Source organism: Capricornis sumatraensis, chromosome 20 (genome assembly GCF_032405125.1).
Source record: "Capricornis sumatraensis isolate serow.1 chromosome 20, serow.2, whole genome shotgun sequence".
NCBI lineage: Eukaryota > Metazoa > Chordata > Mammalia > Artiodactyla > Bovidae > Capricornis > Capricornis sumatraensis.
In genome coordinates this window covers 19,594,924-19,617,723 of record NC_091088.1, presented here as the reverse complement: position 1 = coordinate 19,617,723, position 22,800 = coordinate 19,594,924, and the positions used below count along the sequence as shown (strand labels likewise).

General features: G+C 63.6%; 1 protein-coding gene across 1 annotated transcript in view; it reads right to left on the bottom strand.

Moving 5' to 3' along the window:
* ZFPM1 (zinc finger protein, FOG family member 1) overlaps positions 1 to 22,800 on the bottom strand; it is a 60,633-nt gene that overhangs the window by 12,176 nt on the left and 25,657 nt on the right. Inside the window, exons 3-4 of the mRNA XM_068992780.1 lie at positions 21,778 to 21,906; positions 2,610 to 2,743 (exon numbers count right to left, since the gene is read on the bottom strand). Coding sequence (XP_068848881.1) covers positions 2,610 to 2,743; positions 21,778 to 21,906 — 263 coding nt within the window. The remainder of the gene's footprint in view (positions 1 to 2,609; positions 2,744 to 21,777; positions 21,907 to 22,800) is intronic.

Below are 22,800 nucleotides of genomic sequence, written 5' to 3'. Positions count from 1 at the left end.
GGCGACGGGATGGTCTGGGGTGGGAGGTACGCGGGGGAGAGAGCCAGGCCCATCAACTGAGCTCGATAAGGGGCCCACTGGAACGCTAGCGAAAATATTTAGACAATAAATGAAGTATCGGAGAGGCACGCGTATCTTTAAGAAATCAATCATCTTGTATGCGTGTCTGGACACTTGGCGCCAAGGCGGAGATAGTGCCTGCTGGGAAGATAAGGGTTAATCAAGGATTTAATTCTGCAGGAGATAAAGCCGCAGGCCGAGCGGGCTGCCCTTCCTCCCTGGGCTCCTCTGCGAGCCTCAAAGGAGCGCTCCCTGGACACTATCTCCGGCCTGGAGAGGGTTTCCAGCCTCACGCCAAGTCTCCCCAGGCTGACCTGTGCCCTGGGCCCAAGGAATACAACAACCTCCAGAGGGGAGGCTGCCGGCGGGAGGGGATGGTCTGGGGATGGGGGGTGCAGTGGGGATCCCGGGTCTCCAGTCCCCCAGCCCCACCTTCAGGGGTGTCTGCTCTTTGGTCCTGGTCATGTTACCTACCCTCTTGGGCCTCAGTTTTCTCATCTGGACATTGGGAACAGCAGTGCCTCCCTTAGGCGGGGCTGGAGAAAATGAGGGGCGAAGTCTAAAGATGGGCGCCTAGCAGTTGCGTCTGGAACACACAGCTGTCCCTTGGAAGGGGCTGATCTTCCCCAAGGAAGGAGCGGAGGGAGAGGTGGGGTGCTGCTCAGGACAGACGGAGGGCGCCAGTCAGCCTGCCTTGGTGCCGTCACCACTACAGCTTTTCTCTGCACTGAGAGTTGAGATGTAACAGTCACGGAGCTCCCATCAACGCCCCCCTAACAGCTACCCTCTCGAGGGTAGGCTGCCACTTGCATCCCTCCAGTAACAGGGAGCTTCCTGCCTACGGGACTGCGGTAAGCACCACAGCCTAAACCACACAGTGGAGCCAAAGGCTGGCTCCTTCCAAGGAGCTGAAATCCACGCTGGAGCTCTCACTGCTTGCTACCTGCTTGGGGCCATGGGACAGGAGGGTCGCCCTCCACAGGGTGCTGGCCATGCTGCCCTGGAGGCGTGGCCTGGAGTAATCGCCGCCCGGAAAGCCGGATGCCCTGCCTTCCAGACGAGCTGCTGCTCTGCCACCCTCTTCACTGCTGGGAGTGCAGGCTCAGGCCTCAAGGACCCTACGGGACTCCCATGTGTCCCCTGGAGGTTCCCTGGGCTGAGGAGACAGTGGCTCAGAGAGGCGGGGCACACAGCAAAGCGGCCACAGGGTGGGAGACTCCAGGTCCGACCCTGTGCCATGGGGATGACCTGGCCTTGAAGGTGGGCACCCTGCGTCCTGGGCCAGCCTCCCACCACCTCGCTGAGCTGTCTCCAAGCTCCTGAAGCCCAGGTCCTGATTCTGAGACCTCTGCCCCAGCGTGACCCACAGCCCAGGCTTCACTTCTCACCAGAGTGGCTAGGGGCCGTGAGCCACCATCGGAAGGGCATGCCTGGGGATTCTGCCCATGCTCCCTGCCAGCCCTGCTGCAGGCCCCGCACCTGGGCCTGGTTTCCTCTGCCGAGAAACAGGCTCTGTCGGGCTGGAGCTGATTAGAGCTGTGGGGAGGGGGAGAGGGGCAAGCCCACCCTCTCAGGCCCGCACTGCCACTGACCAGCACTACAGGGCACCTGCTGGCACCCTGGATCCAGCCTCACCTGAATGCCACACTAGCAGTCGCAAGGGCCCGGGCCATGGCTGCGCCTGCGCATGTGGGGCGCCGGGCCCTGGACTTGGGGGTGCCAAGCTGGGTGCTGCCTGGCCTTCGAGGCCAGCGTCACCACGGCTGGAGGTGTTTCCCGAACACTCACGTGTACAACCTCCCTCCTACCCCATTCCCATCACAGCAGGTGCCGACCCCACCGCCCATACACCAACCCACATGGGCTCTAAAGTGAGCACTTGTGCCCCCTGCAAGAGGACGCCGCCCCGACTCGCCTTAAGGAGAGGGCACCTCAGAAGTAGCCCTGAGACAGGTGATATGTCCACTAGTGGTCATCAGCCCGCACTGGAGACGCTTGGGCACCGACAGTGCCCTCTCCTGTCGTCAGGAGGACCCACAGGCATGTGATGGGACGCATCGCTCACCCTGGGTCGAAGCTGTATCCAGAAACCCACCTCCCTGGCCACTGGGGGTGGCCCCACCTGTGAAGCCCAGTGCCGGGCAGCGCCGCTCGCCTGCCTGGGCACAGGCCAGGCCCGGGCCCACCACTCGGTTCCTTGCTGCTCCCTCCCCTCAAATGCCCTTCCCTTTCCCTCCCTCACCAACATCTACTCCTTCACCAAAGGCCCGCTCAAAGAACCTTCCCCCAGGCAGTCCTTCCTTGGTCACCCTGAGGGCTATAGCCCCACACCACCTCCCCCAGGCAGCCCTCCCTGTGCTCCCACAAAGTTACCTCTTCCCTTCCCTCCTGGTTCCAGCACCTCACATCTGTACCTCCTGACCTGTTTCAAGTCGAGAGGCAGGAGCTCCTGGGCAAGGGTCTAGCCTAGGCCTGGTTCAAGCATTGAAGGGCCTGTGCCCTGGGCTGGACACTGCCTTGGCCCATGCGGCTGAGATTGGGCTACTTACCAGTTCTGCCTGCCCGGGGGACGAGGCTCTGGTCTGGATGCTCCCGCGGAACGGGCCCCAGGATAGGCCCTCTGTGAGGCTGCACCGAGCCCGCACACACCTCTGTCCGTCTTGCAGCAGTGGCTCCAGCTCGTCTACAGGGAGAGACATCAGAGGTGTGAGGAGGGCCTGCTGCCCAGGTTTAGTCCGTCCCTGCAGCCCCCCTCACCCGGGAGCATTCAGGGGACTGAGGGCAGAGGAGGGCGGGCGACGGGTGGGTGGCCCTGTGGCCTGGCCCAGGTTACGAGGGTGGTGCTGGGTCCTGGGGGCCAGGCCAGACCCTGTGCTCAGACCTTTTAGGGGGGATGGGCAGGCTGCAGCAACCAGAGAGGGGTGCCTGCCACTGGATCTGAGCAGGTGGCCACACAGCTCGGGGACCACGCTGCCGTGTTGGGATGCATGTGCCTGGCACAGCTCAGGACGCGCACACAGAGCCAGGTCACCCCCTCTGCCTTACACGGGGGCAACACCGCTGAGGATGATGACGATGCCGACGAGACTCACCTCCCGTCCCGCCACACAGTCCTCCCAGCCCCCTCCCATCGGCTTGAGTCCCGAGTTCTGCAGAGCACACATGTGCAGGCAGCTGTGGGAATGCTGGTTTCCCGCTGTGAGTCAGGGACTGCGTACCTCCCACCTCCTGGGGTTGGGGTGAGGTTGAGTGAGTCAATCCTCTTAGCACCTGAGCACAGGGCCCAGCAGGGGAGCCAGGACAGGAGCTAAGTGTCCTGCCCCCGAGGTCCTTGGCACAGCCAGACCGTGTGCACCCAGGTGGCACCATCACTCCCTGAAGGACCCCCGCCCACTTTCAGGAAAGGTCTGGACGGATTCCTGCTGTGGCCCTTGGTCAGCAGCTGCCTTTCTGAGTAGTCTGCTGTGCTACTGGGGGTCGAACGCTCTCAGGCTGAGGCCACCTGTGCTGTGGCCGGGGCGGCCACCGCAGGACTCTGTCCCGTGGATGTGGACTGCTGGCCTCTGCCAGGAGCACCCCCAGTCTCTCTCACGGGGCAGGACTTCAGGGTTGCACCGTGTCTGCAGTCAGGCTCCCAGGCTCAGCTGGGCCTTGCCGCACGACCCACATAACCTCGTGGGGTGGACTACAGGGCGGCCCCTAAAGACACCTGCGCTGCAACCTGGGGGTGGGCCCTACAGCAAACGGAAGGTGTCCTCGTGAGAGGGACACAGGAAGAAGCCCCTGTGAAGAGGCGGCAGGGACGAGCACGACAGCCGTGGGGACACTGTCCCTGGAGCCTCGGGGAGGAGCGGGACTTCCAGCTCCAGAGTTGTGAGAGTAGATTTCCAACATTTCAAGGCACCAAGGTTGTGCGATATTCCCTGGGAGAGACACACGTGGCAAGTTACCCGCCCACTAGACCCGGTGTCCTCACCAGGGAGGGGATGATGGTGGCCACGCCCCCACAGGGCGGTCCCTCCCCAGGCCACACGCCCTCTGCCCTGGAAGGCAGGGCCACCTCATCCCTTGGGTGCCACCTAGGCCTACAGAAGCCTCATGTGGCCTGGCCTGGACCCCGAGTAAGCACTGCTGTGTCGGCCCCACTTCCTGGATCCCTGATCGGGCAGGCTGTGGCCTTAATGGGCCCGATTATCAGATAACTGCCGGCCTAATGGCACAGATAATGTGCAAATACTCCAGGAGGCCTGGCTAAAACGTTCTAACTGGGTCCTTGTCTTCCACGGGCCTGATAAGGTGGCAGGGGACCAGGACGAGGCCAGGCGGCGGTGCCCTTTATCGGCCCTGTGGGGAGGGGCAGAGGCCGCCCCATTGCTCTGTGGCCTGCCCACAAGGGGCTGTGAACTCCACCGCACACCAGGATGGCCTGGGTCCTGGCCAGGGCTCCGCAGGGTACTGGCCAGAACCCGGTCACCTGTTCCTGCCCAAGTGGCCCTGTGATGTCAGCCCTCCCCTCATTCCCTCCCCCAGTACGGATGAGGAAACAGGCCCCGAGAGGTGGTGAGACTGACAGAGGGAGGTCAGGATCTGAGCACAGGCCCCTGCTCTCCAGGGCATACCTGGGTCTCTGGTGCTCCACTTGGATGGCCCCAGGGGGTGGGAATGTGGGTAGCAGAGGCTGCCTAATGGAGAGCTTGCTGGGCCCTTGTGGGTGCTGCTTCTGAGGCTAGGGGGAGCCCACCAGGGTTAGGGTATACTGCCCATCCCTCCCATTGCCCCCACTAGAGGCAGGGGTCAAGGAGGAATCTTTCCAAACCCCGATGTGCGGACAGCCAGAGCCTTCAAGCCTCGTGGGGTCTGCATGCTCACAGGCCTCTAGAGCAGGGAGGCCCACGCCCCTCCTTGGGCTTCAGTTCTGCTGCTGGGGCCACGGACAAGCCAGGGACAGTCCTTTCACTGCCCGGGGCCTGTTCCTGGTTTGTCAGGCTGGGGAACCCTGTAGGAGACAGTGCTGTCCATCCGAGGCCAGCACCCACCTTCCCCAGGGGAGGAGGAGCAGGAAGTCGTTTCAGTCTTCCTAAGAGTGGTCGAGTCCCACCAAGACCTGAGGACACAGCAGGGATGGGGGTGGCTGGCCCAGGTCCCCCTCCATGGGCGGGATGGGGTGCAGCCCTGGGCCCCCAGTTGCCCCTGACTTGCTACAGCTGTGGGATCCTGAAGCCCCTCTAGCCCTGGCGGCCTCCTGGAAGAAGGGGCAGAGCACCCACCCACGCCGCACCACAACAAACTGCCAGCTCCCTAATCGCGCCCCAGGGCTGGCGGCCCCCACTCCCAGATAACAACATGGCTGGTGCTTCCCGTGGCAGCCGCTCCATCTCCTGGGTATCACACACCACCAGAGAGGACGGCTCCTGATAAAGGCAGCCGTTCAGCACAATGAGGTAGAACTCACCACTTTGGGCTTGCTGGGGGCAGGCCCAGGCCTGGGAAAGGCATGGAGGCTAGGGACCTGAGGGATGTGAGCTGGGGATCAGGCAACAGTCAATCAGAACCCACTTCCCTAGTCCTGAAAGGCTGGGCATTAGAAAGAGTACCCCATGTGGGCAAAGTCAGGGCCACAGCAGGTACCTGGCTGGGTAGGGCGAACGTGGCTAGATCTCAGCCTCAGCTCACTCAGTGCACTCGTGCAGTCCACAACCTGTGCCACTGTCCACTGGTGATGTTCAGCATCCAACCACTCAGATAACCTACTTCCAGCTCCCAGGTCCTGCCTAACCCCAAGCACAAGTCAAGCAGGTGTTAGAGCCCAGTTAGCACCTATCAGAGACCCTTTCCCAACCAGAAATAAAACTGTATCCAAAAAACTGGGGTGAGGGTGGGTGAGGCCACCTACTTCTGGCAGACTAGGTACTCGGTGAGAGCTCCATTCAAAGCTGAGAATGAATTAAAGTATAAATGAGCAAAGAAGGGGCTGGGGGTGGTAGCTGACCAGGTGAGTGACAGACAGGAAGACACAGCTATTTTTAAACGGCCCCTAAAGCTCCAGAGGATCTAGACACGGGTGGCCTTGGAGATGGTCAGCTCCCAACCGCACTCACAGGAAATGTGGAGCCAAGGAGGCCCAGGAATGCTCAAGCCACAGTGTGAGGCCTGGCTGGGTGGGACTAGAACCATCTTTGGACTTAACAAAACCCCAGGCAGGTACCTGGGGCAGAGCTGAGGGTGGCACATCCTCCCAGACGTGGATGGCGGTGGCAGCGCCACTGGTGGGCCAATCAGGGTGGGCTTCCAGGTGGAGGTGTCCTCTGCCCTGCGAGCCTCCTGTGACCATGTCTCCATCTCCTCCTCCCAGCTCCAGAGAAGCTGGAGCAAGCAGGGCAGCTAGGACTCCAGCTCCAGCAAGGTCCTGGCGGAGGCCTCCCTGCCTTACCTACCACGGCCCATCCCCACAGCTGGACAGTGGGGGAATGATGCCATCTGCCCTGAGAACTAACGTGGTCCTAATGGAGGGTCCGGCTTCTGTTTATTGAGCCTTAGCCCAACACTTGCCATAAATCACAGGGATTCCTCCCAGCCATGCTGAAGCTGTCCACCCCCAACCCCCACCCCAGGCGTACAGGGGGAGAGAATGAGGTTCAGAGAGATTAAAAGACCGGCTCAGGGTACACAGCTGGCTGGTGGGATTTGACCAGAGCCCTAGCACACTCCCAGTCAGGGGCCTGACACCCTTTTCTGGGTGGAAGCAGGAGGCGATAGAGAAGAGAGGGCGGGGAGAGGCTGCTGGGGGCCAGTGGGCAGCCCCTGCTCTCCTGTCGCGGGCTAGCTCCTCCTGGTGTGGAGGAGGGGCAGTCCTGTGTGGCCTGGGGTGGGCCTCCCCAAGGGGGTTGGGCCATCACTACCAGCACAGTGTCAGGACAGAGACTAATTTATTCTGGCAAACAACCCCACACACATTATTTCCAGAACAAACATGCCACGCTGGGATTCAATTTCACTCCTAAAGCATGTGTGAGAGTCCCGATGAGAAAATTCAGCCTTTGCATATTTACATGATTTAAACATCTATTTAGGTCTCAAACCACTTCAATGGCATCCTGAGGGGCCAGAGAAAGGAGGCAGGACTGGGCATGGCTCCCCAGGCCCGGCGTGGGAGCCCAGCAGATGGGGTGGCGGCTGGAAGCACTGGGGTCTGGAGCCTACGAACAGGCCAGTCCAGCCACTGCCTGGCTCTCGCTGAGCCTCGGGTCACCTGCTGGGCTGGTGGCTCCGAGAGTAAAGATGGTGCCGGTCAGCACGTGGGCCTGACACGCCCCCTCCCCTGCGCCTGGGTGTTTCCACACCTCTGGTCCTGCCAGGGCTGTGGAGAGCAGTCCTCAGACTCAGCCCTGCCCCCAGCTCTGTCCCACAACCTGGAGTCTTTGGTGGCCTCCTTCAACAACAGGCAAAACAGTGAGGAGGCTCTGGTCTGGCTGCGCTTCCTGCTGGAGTGGCCCAGAGAGCTCAAGCAACCTGCTTGAGGCTGCTCAGCAAGGGCTGCCGCCACCTGGCCAGACACGAGCTCCTTCTTGAGGGAGGATTCGGGGCTCCAACCCAGACCATCTGGCTCCGGAGCCCACAAGCTCAGCCACCCCCAGGTCCGGCTGAGCCACGGCCTGCTGGCCGCTTGGCAATTCCAACCGAAGGGCCCTGACGTCCGCAGGAGTGTCTGAGCCCAGGCCTGCTCCGCGCCCTGCTGGCTGGCCCCTCCTTCCAGGGGCCGGGCTCCATCTGTGCTAATGGCCAGTGGCCTCCAGGGTACAAAGGCCAGCCGCCCGGCAGTCCCCGCCCTGAACGGTGGGCTCTGGGATCGGTGTGTGGGTGCCCACCCTGGGGTCACTGCCAGAACCTACTTATCTAATCGGCCTCATCGCTCCCGCCCGGCCCCGCCCTGTGGCTCCCGGGGGCCAGCTGGCCCTGGCTTTGTCGGGAGCGGCCCTATCTCAGGGATCACGCTGTTTGCCTTTGATAAAAGTCACAGAAAAGGGAGAGGAGTGAGAGGGAGATGAAGAAAACCCCAGAGTGAGCAGGCTCCGCCCTGGCGGGTTCTAGAAGTCTCCAAGGGCCTGGTCCCAGAGCAGCATGTCCCACACCAATGTGCAAGCAGGCCCAGAGGGGGCGTGCACCTCCCTCAAGGTCACACAGTAGGCCAGGCGGTGGGGTTAGCCTGACCAGGTGGGGTGGGCACCACCAAGGCTGTGGGGGCCCATCTGGACACGCAAGACCCGGGGCTGGTCACCTTCCCTCCTGCATTGTGGCCGTGGAGTCTCTGGGCTGGGAGGGGAGGGTGTGTCCATGCCGGTGCCGAGGCCCTGCCCGTGTGTGGCTCTCCTGTGATCTGGCTGGAGGGGCAGACTGGGCTGGTGGACCGCAAACTCCCATCATCTCCTCGGAATGCTCCCAACCTAGGTCCTACCTCCTGGCCTGCTTTTGATTCCTGTTTACAGATGCGGCAACATGGCCCAGAGGAGGGGACTGGGAACAGGCCAGGAGGGGGACCCAGGTCCTGTGGCACAAGCAGCACTGTGGGATGTGCCCAGGTGAGCCAGCGAGGTCAAAGTGCACGGTGGGCAGCCAGCTGCTCAGCAGGAGGCCCACATACCTGCTGGAGCCATGCGGCTTCTCCCACCCAGGCTGGTGCCCCAGGCTGGGTGGCAGCAAGACTCTCACCCTGGCTACTGACAGGCTTGGTGGCTTTCTCTAAGCTTTCCCTCCCTCTAGGCCTCAGGACCAGATGATGGCCTGGATCAGGCCACACCTGAATCCCACATCAGGAAACTAAAAGGGGCAGAGCTTGATCCTAACCCTGCTGTCACCAGTGACCATGGTACCTTTTGGACAGACTCAGGCTCCCAGCTGTGACTCACGAAGACAAAGTGTCAAAGGGACATGGTTAAGCTTTGGGGTAAAACTGGTGGAGTCTATTTCTGCCACTCATTGCAAGGCGAGGAGAAGATGTCTTGGAGAGGTCAGGGGATGGTCTTAGGTCACAGGGCCAGCAAGCAGCACAGGAGGGTAAAGCCCAGATCTCCCTAACCCCAGCCCGCGACCCCACGCAGGCAGTATGTTCTCGCTCACAGCAAAGCCAGCACATGGAGAGGCTGAGCACCCCGGGCCCTAGGCACGACACTGTCTCTGTTCCACAGGGGAGCTTGCGGGGTGGGAAGCCATCCTGACACCAGTCCTGCACACAGGCCCAGCCCTGGAACACTGGGCCCACAGCCGTGGCATAGCCAAGACGGAAGGGATAACCTGAAGCGTGCCTTCTAGATAAGACAGCTCGGGGAGACACTGGCTCAGAGCAAAGCCACTTGAGTGCTTGGAGGATCAGTGGCTCTTTGGGGCTGGCTGAGGGCTTCCCCTCTGCCTCCAGCCTGGGTGCCCCCAGGGAGCCCCTTAGAGTACCTGGACCCTGGCAGGAGAGCCTAGAACCAGCAGAAACAGCTGGAGGGGCTGGGACCTGGGGGCACGTATGAAAACGGTGACGGGCTGCAATGAGTTAAGAACTATATGGCATACACCAGGGTCTCTGGCATCGTGGGGGTAACTGGATGCTGAGACAGAGCCAGGCTCTGGTTCCCATGGGACCACGACCTGCTGGAGCCCAGTGCTGCGTGCGCCCCTTGGCCTCAGATGCCACCCTATCCTACACCCACTCTAGGGGCTGAGCTCCACCAGATCTCCTCTGTGTAGTTCACGTTAGCAAGGGCGCAGCTCTGGAGCTGGAGCTGTGACCAAGATGATGCCCAATTCACTGACAGGGAAAGTCAGATGAGAGGACTCCTGGGAGCTGCCCCCGTGGCCCCTGCGTGCCACGGGGCGCACTGCCGCTTGGGGGTCTCCCACTTGTCTGCCAGCCTGGTGCCCTCTGCCAGCACCCCTGAGTTCCAGGCTGGGCAGAGGCTGAGCCTCCGTGGAATGAGGTGGCCTTCTCATTCCAGGCCAGAGGTTTTCAAAGGGCTTCGAGCCCAGAAGCTCCTTCCCAGGAAGCTGCCCACAGACCCTGCACTCACAGCGGCAGGTGGTGGGGGCGGGGCTGGAGCTCAGACCCAGAGGACCCCTCTCAAGCCCCTCCCTTGGGGTGGGGCACACCTGCCCCCACACCTGCCACCTAGGTGGCTGTGTCTCATGGGGCCTGCCTAGCGCAGGGTGGAGCCGGCAGGCAGGCAGGTTTCCCGGAGCCGACGGCAGAGGGGGCTGGTGGGGCGGCATGGAGGCCCGTCCGTTGTGGGCCGGTGGTGCCAGGCACCACAGGGCCTGGGCCAGGGAAGGCCCTTCAGGGGGCAGGACCCTGGATACTCTGGCTGGGGGCCTCTGTTCCCAAGTCCCCTCATGCGTGCAGCGGGGGCGCCTCCACCAGCTCACTGTGCCCTGAGCTGCCTCCAGCGCCAAGGGGCCGACGTGTGCACTTTAGTGACTCTCAGTCTCTCCCTAGAACGTACCCATTGGGCAGGGGCACTGGCAGCTGGCTGTGTCTGAGAGTGCCTGGGTGCAGCCCACCCTGTGGGCATCTGTCTGCAGGACAGTGGCAGGGGGGTGGACCTGGGGCTGAGCACCCAGGCCCTGCTGATGAGCCACAGGGCTGGGAGAAGGGGCAGCTGGTCGTGTGGGGCCAGGGGGGTGAGGCGTGACCCCCATGCCTGCCCGCACCTGCCCTGAGCCCCCAGATGCATGGAGGCCCAGAGCCACCTCTGGGGCTCCCGCTTCCCATCTGTGAAGAGCTGGCACGTGGGATGGGTGAGGAGAAGGACATGCTGGCCCCTGGGCCTGGAGTCCACTGTGGACTGGCCCCACCCACCAGCGGGTGACACCAGCCCCCAGGCGCTGAGCCCCTGCCCCCCCACCCCGCCCCCGCCAGCTGGTGCTGTGAACTTCTCTTCCTATCGCTGGGACATCGCTGGGATTATTGATTTTTTGACACAGAACAACAGCCTATCTCTATCGGGCTGAACCCTGGCCCCGGCTAATGGCAGACTGGGACTGCCTGGGGAGAGCCAGCAGTGCAGGGCGGGGCCGGCCTCACACCAGATTTCTGACGGACCCCCTCGCCCACCGGTCTGTGGGGCCCCACGGCCTCAAAGTAGGTGGCTGCATGGTCTCTCCAGCCTTCCCAAAAAGCTTAAAAAAAAAAAAGAACTGTCCTGGTCTCCAGGCCTCAGTCTTCCCACCTGCGGAGTGGGCAGAGGGCCTCAGCAGCTCTGGGCCCTGGGAGAGACCCTGTGGCCTGAGAAACTGGGTGGGCGGGGGTCCCTGGCTCTCCCTAGCCCTGCCTGGTCCTGGAGGGGTGGGTTGGAAGCAGGACCTGTGATAAGGTAAGGAAAATACCTCCTGTGCAAACAGCTTATCAGGCTCCTATCAGCCTGGGCGTCCTGGCCCCGGCCCTGTTTTCCAGGGGCCAACGCCACCCAGGGCCTTTCTTTCCGGCCGGCTTCCAGCTCACCACCTCTCAGTCGGCCCGGCTGGCCCCGCTGCCCCCTGTGCCCCCGGGGCCCCACCCACCTGCCCCTCGGGCGCTGTCTCTCTACTGTGAATGGGCAGGAGTGGTGGGCATGAAGGCAGCTGAGGCTCTAGGCCAAGGCTGGGTGGTTGGGAGGGTAAAGGGAGGGTGCCCACCCTGCCACTGCCAGGGCACCACCCCAGCTTGGCAGGGGCCCACTCTGGACCTGAGGGCAGTGGTGGGCACTGAGGTTGGCCAACATCATCGAGGAAGTTGCCACACCACACCACCCCGCAGGGCCGGCCCCTAGGGAGTAAGAATATCCCTTGGGAGAAGTGCTGGCAGACCCTGTGTGAGCACCCTTGGGCCACTCCGCCTACGGAGGAGGCTGAGCCTGGGGAGGGCTGTGTCATCCAAGGTCCCAGGGCTCTGGGGCACTGGCCCGGGGCCCCTGAGGATGACCCAGCATGAGGCCGGTCCCGGGAACTGTGAGCCCCTCTCAGGAGCCGTGCGGACCTGCAGACGCCTGTTCCCAGGACACGGATGACTCAGTCCTCAAGCTACCACGTGCCCTGGGGGTGGTGATTCTCTGCGTTCACAGAGGTGGAGACCGAGGGTCAGAGGGGATCTGGCCATGCAGTGCGGTGGTGACTGAGTTCAAGCCCAGCCCCCGATTCCTGCCCAGCGGTCTGTTCTTCTCGCCCCTGTGTGTGTATGTGCACACGGGGGGCGGGTGGGGCAGGGGCCAAGGAAGAGGCGGCTTAGAGGACAGAAGGCTCTGCTTCCTGCACACAGCGGGCCCCAGCCAGCCCCAGCCAGCCCCAGCCAGCCCCAGCTCCAGACACAGAGCCCTTCTCTAAGCCTCTGCCCAGGAGCCTCCAGGGCACCCCTGCTGACTCTCCACAGAGCACGTGTGTCTGCACCCCACGGCTGGGCTCCACCGGCTCTCTGCCTCGGGACCCGCACCACTCTCATCTGCCGAGGCGACGGCTCCTGCCCTCTCTGTCGGGTCCTGGGCCCGCAGGGTAGGCAGAAAGGCCCGGGACCGGGGAGGCGGTGGTGGCAGTAGGCACACACACAGCACAGCAGAGCACCTGTGTGCAATCCGTTTCTTTGGGAATCGTTTCTCTCCTTTCGTGTGGACATTTTGCAGAGCAGCAGAAATAAAAACATTGATGGCTTACTATCTTCCGCACGCGGCGATGACTATCCACACTACCACACCACCCTACGCCTGTCTGCGTTTGAGATTATTTTTTCTGGGGTAAATTCCTAGAAGTTGAACTGCTGAGTCAAGGCAGGGGCATCTGAGCACCCTGAGGGGCTTGGACAGCTCTGGCCTGAGCACCTGGATGTGTGTGAGCACTCATGGGGCTGCGGTGGCCAACTTGGCACCCACTGCACCCAGCAGCTCCCGGCCCCATGGAGACAACAGTGGACCTGGGACCCAGGCTGGCTGGCTAGATGCCAGGGCCACCTAGCGGAGGGGCGTGTGTGGGGATGGGGTCAGGGAGGGGTGGACACAGAGGCTCTGTCTGGAGGGGGAGGGGTGGCCAAGGCAGCAGGACGCCTCCCCTTACACACAATATGCCCCGATAGCATCGTTCATTTCAGGCCCCGCTCAGCCCCTTCGGGCAGGATATGACCAGCCCTCGAGCCGATGGCAGCCCCTTTGTCCCATCTCCAGGCACCGATCTTATCGGTCGCGTCCACTGCCGTAGTAATGGAAACACGCGGTGAGGAAATAAAAAGTTAGCGCGCAGACAGAGCAGTAACGATAAATAAATAAATAAGGAGCCTGGCACCAGACGGGAGGGGCGCAGGGACACTGTTAGATCGGGAAGGCCGGGTGGGTGGCTCCGCTCCTGGTCTGGCCGACCCTCTGCAGCTTGCCTCCCTCACCTGTCAGGTGGGCCGGCCAGAGTCGCCTGCTCCCTGGGCTGCGGGGAGATCCTGAGACAGACAGAGCCGGGCATGAGGGCGGCCCTGCCCCAGTCTCCCCTGGCCCCCAGGGCCGTGAGCCCCAGGTCACCCCAAGGTGCCCCCGTGTGGGCTTGGAGGGGGCCCCACGTCACACGCACTGCTCTGCCGCCCCGCCCGCTGTCCTCAGCCCTCCTGGCTCCTCCAGATGGCCCGAGTGTCTGGTCCCCCGTCCCACAGACGCGTGGCCCAGGTGCCAGGCCACACACCCCAGTAGGAGTGGGCACAGCGAGAAGTCAGTCTGTCCTGATGCCCGTGGTCAGTGGCCCCCCCAGCCAGGAGTAGCTGGACAGTCACCAGTGCTGGTGGCAGTAACCGCGGCCGTGCAGGTCCCTCGCCAGCGAAGGTGCTGACGACAGGGAGCGGTGCGGCCCTGACCGCCTGCCGTGAAGCTGGCCTGTGCGTTACACGGGAGGTGGCGGCGGGGGGAGGCGAGCTGCGGTGCCCCAGGCCACGGTGGGCCCAGGAGGATGAGGAAGCACACTTCCGGGAGGGGCCACCCTCTCCAGGGGCTCCAGCCAGGACCCGGTGGCCCCGCACCCCCAATGTCTGGAGGCCCTGGCGGGACAGGCGGATGCTCAGACGCCCAGCCTCGGGGTTGGGGGCAGCCAGGGCAGGAAGCGGGCGGGAGGGCGGAGGAGGAAGCCGGCTCGATTAGCACTCACGGCAGAGATAGGCGGCCCAGCCGCAGATAGCCACTCCCGGAAGGCGGTGAGGTCAGCGGCCAGGCCTGGGCCCCCACCCGCAGCTGGGAGAGGGGGATCTGGGCCTGGCCACACTCCCCGCAGGGCACCCCGCGCCCCCTCCATCTCCACCAGCACAGGGTCCGCACCTGCCCACCAAGAGGCCTGGAGAACCCTGTGGGGCTGGGCTGGGAGGTGGGACTACAGGGCCCAGCCCCAGTCAACCCGCGTCTCTCTGGGTCTCAGTGTCCTCGCCTGAAACATGGGAGCACGGTGCCTGCCGCCACATTTCGGGGTGAGCCTTTTCACAGGTCTCTTGTGTCCACACCAGAGCCCCTAGAGTCCATTCACCACAAAGCCGCTGGGCCAGCCTGAGTGGTCTCCCTGCCAGGCCCTGCACCGGCCACGTGGGTGGGCCGTCTTCCCCGGTGTCCATGGAGCTCCCGGTGCAGACCTCCGAGGGAGAGAGGCACGCACCCCTCACCACACGTGCCCCTTCTCGGTCGCCTTCCCTGATTAACTTCTGGGCCCCTGCTGACCGCTCTCTGCATAGTCTGTGGCCCCGGGAGGACTGGGGCTCCCCCAGGGTCCGTGACAAAGACTGGCACACAGTAGGTGCTCAATGAATGAAAATGGGAGTGAGTGGACAGGCTGTGTGGCAGGGAAAGTCCAATGGGATGGTGGGCAAGTCTTGCTAAAGAGTGGTCCATGGATTGCCGGCCCCGCTCACGGGTCCGGCCCCCCTCCGAATGACCCGAGGCCCGGGCCTTTGTTGGGGCGGAGGTTGAAGTCAGAACTGGGCCAAAGGGCGGCTTCTACTAGCTGGTGAAGGACCACTGACCATGGAAGGGGCTACTCAGGGCTGACGGGTCAGCAGCCTGGTCTGGGGGGGATGGGCCATGGCCTCAGCCCCCCTCAGGGTGGCAGGGGCGCAGGCCCTCTGCTCAGGGCCCTCCTGGGGTGTTGTGTGTAGCCTGGCACCTGGGCCTCTGGTGCCCGCTGGGCTGCACACGACGTGGCATCCAGCCAGGAGGGACCTCGGGCTCACGGCCCCCGCTCAGCCTTGGCCCTGGGGCTCTCCCACAGGGCCCCGCTGGCTGGGGGTTCAGGCCGCTCCCCTAGCCTGGTGACTGATGCCCTGGGGAGGGGGCTTGAGAGGGGGTCAAGGAAGAACACAAGGGGGCCCGTCAGGGTCACAGCCAGCCAAAGACCAGGACCCTGAACCCCATTTCCACGGAAACCACCTCAGAGCGGGATCCTCCTGCTCTCTGAGACTGTCCCGGTCAGGGGTCCCCGGATGGCAGCCGGCTCCCCTCACTTTTCTGGTCTTTGCTCAAATGCAGCTCAGGCCGCCCGACTCAGAACTGCCCCTCAGTTCATTCCAGAGCCTCACCCCCTCAACTCCCCTGGACATGTGACGCCTTTACTTCTTTATTATTTAGTCTCTGTCTCCCAGATCAAAATAACAGCCCCCTGGGGGGCTGGGATGATGCTGGCACTGAGCAGGCGCAGGAAGCACGGGTTTGCTGAGCGAATAAACGACCCCCTTCCCTGGCCCATTCCTGGGCTGCAGACCCCCACTCCATGCTCCTAATGGCCCATGTCACACCTCCCCTTTCCAGCTGGCGGTGTGTGGTAAACATCTGGGAAGGATGGTCGCTGCGGAGACCAACGACCCCCTCCTCAGAGCGCCCCCTCCCTGCTGCTCCAGTCCTTATCCACTCAGCTGTGAAGGGGGTCAGGATGGGTGGAGGGCCCTCTGGACGGGGGTTGGGAGTGGTCTCAGGGAACACGTCTCTCTGGGGACATCTGCTGTGGAACGGAGGTGGCTCCTGACGGAGCTCCTGGCTCTGGTCTCTGGAGCTGACCCCAGGCTGACCCCCACCGCCCGCCGTCGCCCCCTCCTGTGCCCCTCCCCCCCGCCCGCTAATCTAAGATAAATGGGCCTATTGGGCCGCAACGCCAGGCCCAGTGATAACACAAAATAGCTGAAATGATTTTTCCCACCCACACATGCCGAGCGGGTGGGAGGGGCCATGCGGCCAGGCCGTATCAGCCCATCTCCCCACTGTCCATCAGGACGGGCCGTCCTGCCTCAGCCGCCTGCCCACCGCCGCTGCCCGATAACAAACCTTGAGGTCTGCAGAGAAACTCCAGGCGGCAAGATTAGTCCACTGAGTGCACCCAGACGGCCAGTCCGATGCCCTTGCGCACGCTTCTGGGCGAGAATGCCGGGCTTCCGGCAGACCCCTGGGACCCTGCACAGAGAGGGAGCAGCTCCGGGGCCCAAGCGGAAAACAGCAGCTGCCATACCCGACCCTGCTCCCAGAGGTGGTGTCCATTAGCCCACTTTCCATGCAGCAGCCAGCCAAACACCCTGCTTCACACCCACCCCGTGTTATGGCCAAGGCAGTGGAGGCATCTCACTACAGTCCATGGCCTTGAGCCCAAACCCTGACCCATCCGTGGCCTGGCCTGTCCTGTCTCTCCCCAACCCCGTTCTAGCCACGCCCATGCTGTCCAAACCTCAGGGCGTTTGTACGTGCCCGCTCCTCACCTGAACACCCTCGGCCCACTCCAATGTATTCTTTAGGCTGCACCTTGGGGGTGGGGCACACCTATGGTGCTGTCCTGGCTTGACCACCTGGCTGTCCCCTCTGCTGACCTGCGGTGTGGTGGGGACATGGCCAGCCTTCCCATCTCGGCCTCAAGGGCCCGGGATGAAGCTGAGAACCAAGAATGTGACACCTCATGTTTGGTCATCTGAATTTTGTCTTGTAAACAGAGGTCACCAGGAAAGAGTTCCAGGCCCCAATACACTTACAGGTGAAGGGACCCTGCTCCTGGGGCTCTGACCACACTGTCAGGTCACGGGCCTGGCCATCTGTGGAGTGCAGGCCACCCTCAGGGCCACTTGACTAGCCACCAGAGCTGGTGGGGAGCCCTGGGGTCCCTTAGGTTCACCCCTTCACTCCCCAGATACTCACTGCCCCTGAGGTGGACAGCCCTGCACTCAAGGGTGTCTGGACCACGCTGCCTCCTGGACAGGTGCATGGAGAACTGGATGGTACGTGCTCACGTGGTCTGCCCCAGGCAAGTCCCTGCGGGGAGGGGACCCCCACGAGGTCTGGCTGCAGAGGAGGCTCTCAGGTCCCTAGGGGCCCAAACCCAGCCCAGCCCCCACTCACTGCTCCCTCTGTTTCTCATGCCCCGGCCAGGAGGCTGAGGCCACGCCAACCACCACTGCAATGGAGGCCACAAGGTGGGGGACAGGGCCAGGACCCTCCATAGTTGAAGGGGACCCTCAGGGCTCACAGCCCTCTCGGGGGCTGCCTGTGTGCCCAACCCTCTGCTTTTCCTTCACGTTAACTGGGGAGGCAAAGGGGGAGCCTGTCGCTGGGGCCACGGAGCAAAGGCAGGGCAGGGCCGTCACAGATGCGAGGTGGGGATTTCAGATTATAGCTCCCAGCCATCTGCATATCGGAATTCTAAACAGCCAGCCCCTTGCACAAACAAGGTCATTTCAAAGATAAAAACACCCGGCTCCCCGGGTCCCTGCCGTCAGCCCCTCTCCTCTACCCTCTCACTTGGGCTGGTGGCTCAACGGGAGATGAGAACAGTGCCAGGCAGGGCAGCCCCCTGCCCAACACCCCCTCCCCATTGCGGACTGTAGTTGCCCCACAGACTCAAAGCCAGGGGTAGGTCCCTGCTCTGCTCTCATTCACTTTCCCAGTGGCAGCCCCAAGGGACCCCCTCTCTTGGGACCAGACCCCTGCCCGCTGCACCCTGCTCAGCACCCTGGGGTCCTGGCGCGGGCTGTGCCTCCGGCTGGCGCTCTCCTCTCCCACATCCACGCAGACCTGCTGAGGTCAGCACCTTTGTGCCTGTGAGCCCCTCGGGGTCACTTTTCTGGCGAGGACCCTCCCCTCCAAGACAGTCCACGAAGCTGGTGGTGTTTGGGTTCCATGAGGATGGGGGTGCCCCTGCCCACCTGGTATGGCCTCCACACCAGCCTCACCCCCAGTGCTGCTGCCCCTGCCGCTCGGAGGAGGGGAGTGACCTCTCTGCGGACCCAGTCCAGACCCCAGGCTCCTGAGGGTCAGCGGGGACCCCTGGCCAAGGTGCCCGTTACCAGCAGGGGCTCCTCCCTGCTCCGTGGTCTTACACAGCGGCTTCTCCCCCGACTCCCCCGACCCAGAGGCCCGGGCCGCCCTGGCAGATTGACAGCACCAAGTGGGGAGCTGGCTCCGCTCTGTGTGCTCATAAAGATGAGGAAACCAAGCCCAGAGAGGTCAGGCAATCTGCCACAGTCACTCAGCAAAGCTGGCTCCAGGCCTGGGCAGGCAAGTTCCGGCCTCTCAACACAGCCAGGGCTGGACGGGGTTCCCGCCTGAAGCAGCTGCACTTGAGAAGTAGCCGCTGGCAGCTGACGACGCTCGCGACGTCTGAAGTGAAGCGACATCCAGAGCGCCTCCCCACCTGTTTCTGGAGCTCTGGGGTCGTGGTGGGGTGGGGGGAGCCGGCGTGGGGAGGAGGGAGCTGGTGTGGGGCAGTAACGAGGCTGGAGCTGACAGGCCCCTCACACACCCTGCGGCCCAGACTTCGCTGTGTGTGTGGTACATGTCTAGGCCCCCCCGGGAAGAGAGGCTGGAAGGCCTCCCTTCTGCCTGGGCTGGGGGTCTCCTGGAGTCTTTGCTCAGGGCCTGGACCCCTGCAGGAAGGGCAGCTGCACCAGACCCATGCGTGGCTGGAGAGAGGCGTGAGGCCCAGCCTTTCCGCTGGGTCGAGTCACCTGCCTTGGGACCTCGCGGTCTCGGCCCCCACCTGGAATGGGTCTGACCCAGGAGCTGTCCTGGCTAGCAGAAGACAGTGGCCGGAAAGGCAAGGTGGTGGGGGCAACCCCCTGCTAGGGACACACCAGGTGTGTGCAAGCCCTAGGCCTCACATGGGAGACCGAGGCTCAGGGTCCAGCCAGCGGCCCCCAGAGCCAGGCAGGACAGGGTGCGCGTGATTCCGGTTGGCCTGACAAGCCAGGTCCCCAGGGTGGCAGTCCTCACATGGATGGGGCAGGAGGAACAACTGGATGTCAAGCGATCCTCAGATGGGGAGGGGAGACGAGCACAGGCAGGGGGTCAGCGGGACCGTGCGGGAGGGGCCAGGGAGCCACCAGAGCCCCAGGACCTGGCGAGGCGTGGCTGCACACCCCTGCCCCTTGGCTGGCCGGACCCTGGGTTGGGCACTGCCCCTGGGGACACCGATCCAGCCAGCCCCGGCAAGGCCTGCCTCCCATCGCCAGCAGGACAGCCCCTACAAGATAAGAGCCCATGAGGCCTCTCTGGCTTCCCGGCCAGGCGATAAGTGTGGCCTGTTTGGGGTCTGATAGAGGACGGTCACCACGGCGGTTGGCCAGCGGCCGCTTATCGGCCCATCGCTGCCCACTACACAGAAATTCCTATCTGCGGGGGCCGACAGGGAGCCCCCCCGTGGCCCCCAGAAGATGCAAATAGCTCAGGAAGCTCCTGGGTGCACCCATCCGAGCCACGGCCCCCACAGCCACCCTGGGGCCAGGCCCTGATCTCCAGGGGCCTCTGCCTTCCCATCCGTAGAACTTGGATGCGGATGCTAAGAAGGCCGTGAGGTGGGCGGGGGCCGACACAGGACAGCTGGGCCGGCATCCACATACGCACAGCCCGAGCTCCAGAGCCGGGCTGGAGTCTGGTGTGCTGCCTCCAGGCAGTGACGTGGACCGGCCCCAGGGCTGCTCTGCGCCTGCCTCAGGGGCTGGTGTGAGGACGGCCCATCCCCTTCGTCCCCATGGTCACGCTCCAGACTGCAGCCTCAGGGTCCAATCCCTGGACTGGTGGTGGTCCCTGGAGTGTGGGAGCCATGGGGCCAAGGCAGGGCTGACTTGGAGTCTGTAGGTGCCCTGTTGTTACCTCGCCCTAGACCTGGGGAAACTGGGGCAGCAGAGTGGGCCCCAGCCCCCCAGCTCTGTCCCCTGTGTGTGGGGAGGCCTGGCCCCGCAGGTGGGGGTCCAGCTCAGCTGTGCCCAACCGGTGGTGTGGGCCGCGTAGACGTGTGGCCTGAGGCCTGTCCCTGGCCAGGTGCTCTGTATGTGGAATGGGCATGCTGTGGGCACGGCCGGCTGGGGCTCCTGGGGCCCCTCCCCGCCTGTCACTGGGTCACCAAGGTGATGTGGGGGCAGCCAAGGAGTCCTGATGGCAGCGGGGTGGCTGTGCTAACACTCCTCCCCGCGCTGGGCTAGAGTGGGAGCCCCAGCCTGTCTGGCCCAGGGTGGCCTCTCAGTGAACTGACTCAGCCCTGGTCTTGAGTCTGTGGTCGTGTCTCCCATCCTGGTTGTGCCCAGCAGCCAACCCTGCCCTCTCTGGGCCCCAGACGCGCACATACAGCAAAGGGGCCAGCAGGGAGCCCGGAAGACACACGAGCCCGTCATCTCTTTGGCGCCCTGCAGACATCACTAAGCAGTCCAGCCCTCTCTCATCGGCACCTCGGGATCACGATGAGTTTCACAGGGCTACTCGAGCTGAACTGCAGGAGACCATCTCTAACACTCCTGGGAGACCATGGGGGTCCTCTCTGCCGGGGTGAGGTCTTCTCAGCCCCCACAAGCTGAGGCCCTTGCCATACGTCCCCCGCAACCTCCCTCCCCACGCTGCTGGCTGTGCTGGTGTCAGTTCCCCAGGAGCCTGTCTGCTCAGAGTTGATGTCCAGTACACAGCAGGTGCTCAATACATGCTACGTGGCTGCGCGCCTGCCCTGGGAGTGCGGCCTCCATCCAGGCCCTGTGTTCACCAGGGCCACGCCCACCCTTCCTCACCTAGCGGCCCCCACTCGGGGCCCTGACGGCCAGCCACGCTGTGCCTGGTGAGCTGCCTCAGCTCCGATTAGGAATCGCAGCAACAGGCAAAGCCCCCAGCCCGCCTGCGACTCAAGCCGGTGGAAATGCATGCCTCGGGGAGATCCTGGTGGGCCCCGAGTTCACAATTCCAGCTACAAATGGGGTGGGGCAGGGCAGTGCTGGGAGGCACAGAACCGCTTCAAAGACACACCCTTCATCCAGGAACCTGGGGGGCTGGAGCCGCCTCCTGTCTCCCCTCCCAACCCCTGAGGCCGGAGCCCCTTCCTGGCTGGCAAGGGCCTGGCAGACGGGCAGCTTCAGATCCACACCCCCACCACCCTGCCTTGGCCTTGCTGCTCCTGCCCGGCGGATGCCCTTCCCGTCTCACGGCTGCTGCTCCGCTGTCCCCGCCAGACCACACCCTGCCTCCAAGGAACCCTCAGAGGCCCGTACACTGCGCAGGGCCCCGGTTTAGCTCTGAGCGTCGGCACAGTTCAGTGTCCCCTCCAGGGAACCTGTGGACCCACAGGCAGCTGGACTTTGGAACAGACGCCAGGCTTGGGCCCAACAGTTCACCACCCACCTCCTGGCCAGTGCACCTGGCCTGTCCACCGTGCTCCGCCCCGCGCCGTCAGGTGGCCGATTCTCAGGACCCCACCCGGCTGGGCCCCAGGGCCGCCCTGCGAGGTGACGCTGCCAGGCCCGGCCGCAGGCGCACTTACCTGGCCCACTCCAGGGGCTGCTGGCTGCCTCCTCCTCCGGCATCATCTCTGGCTCCCGATGCTCCGGCTCCTCGGGGCCTCCTGGGGATGTGGGGGCCGGCGGCAGTGGAGGGGGTGGAGGATTAGCCTCTGTGGAAAGGAGAGCAGTAGGTTCCCTGGAGCCTCAGGACACCGAGGTGTCTGCCCACCCCAGCCCGTGGCCGTGAGGGATACTAAAGCCAGGTGGGTGAGCATGTGGCCGCGGTGACCCCCTCACCCAGGCTTCTTCAAAGTTGGGTGGGGGTGCGATCAGACATCTCAGTTTTGCACCCCCGGCCTCTTAAAAAAACAAACCCTCAGCCCCTCATTAATTGCAGCAGTGATAGGCGCCCTCCCCACTGCTGTTAATAATTAGAGTGTGGATGGCCTCTCGGCACGCCCTGGCCAGCGGGCACACGCGCGGCCCGGCTCCCGGTCTCCTCGGCTGGCAGCGGGGGGCCCCTCCGCCAAGCCCCGCACCCAATTCCAGCCCAAAGGGCATATTTGCCTTCCCTGCTGGACCGATAACCACCGCGGCCCCCAATCAATGAGGTCCCATAAAAGCCCCCCCTTGGTGACGTCACGCACCCGGCAGATTATTAATACCGCGATAAGGGCTGTGATTAACATCGAATAAATCAATCACACGGTATAAAAGTCCTATTATTTTTGGCTATAAATCAACGCGGCTGGCATCTGAGCTCCAGCCACTGCGCGGGAGCCACGCTGGGCCCGCCCGACAGGCAGACATTGCTCCTGCCGCCTTATCACGCCCATCAGCGCGTTATCACCGCAGTCTGTGCCAGGTGCAACCCCGACTGTTTTTTCCAGCTCCTCCCCGGGCCTGCCCCCACTCCATGCAGCCCAGCTCCCAGATCAGATAAGGGACCCGACTCCCCGGGGCAAAGTCCACCAGGAACCAGCCGCTGGCCCTCTGGAGAGCGAGGCCCCCGTGAGCTCACAGCACCTGATGGTGATGGAGGTGGTGGTGGAGGCCCCTCGCCA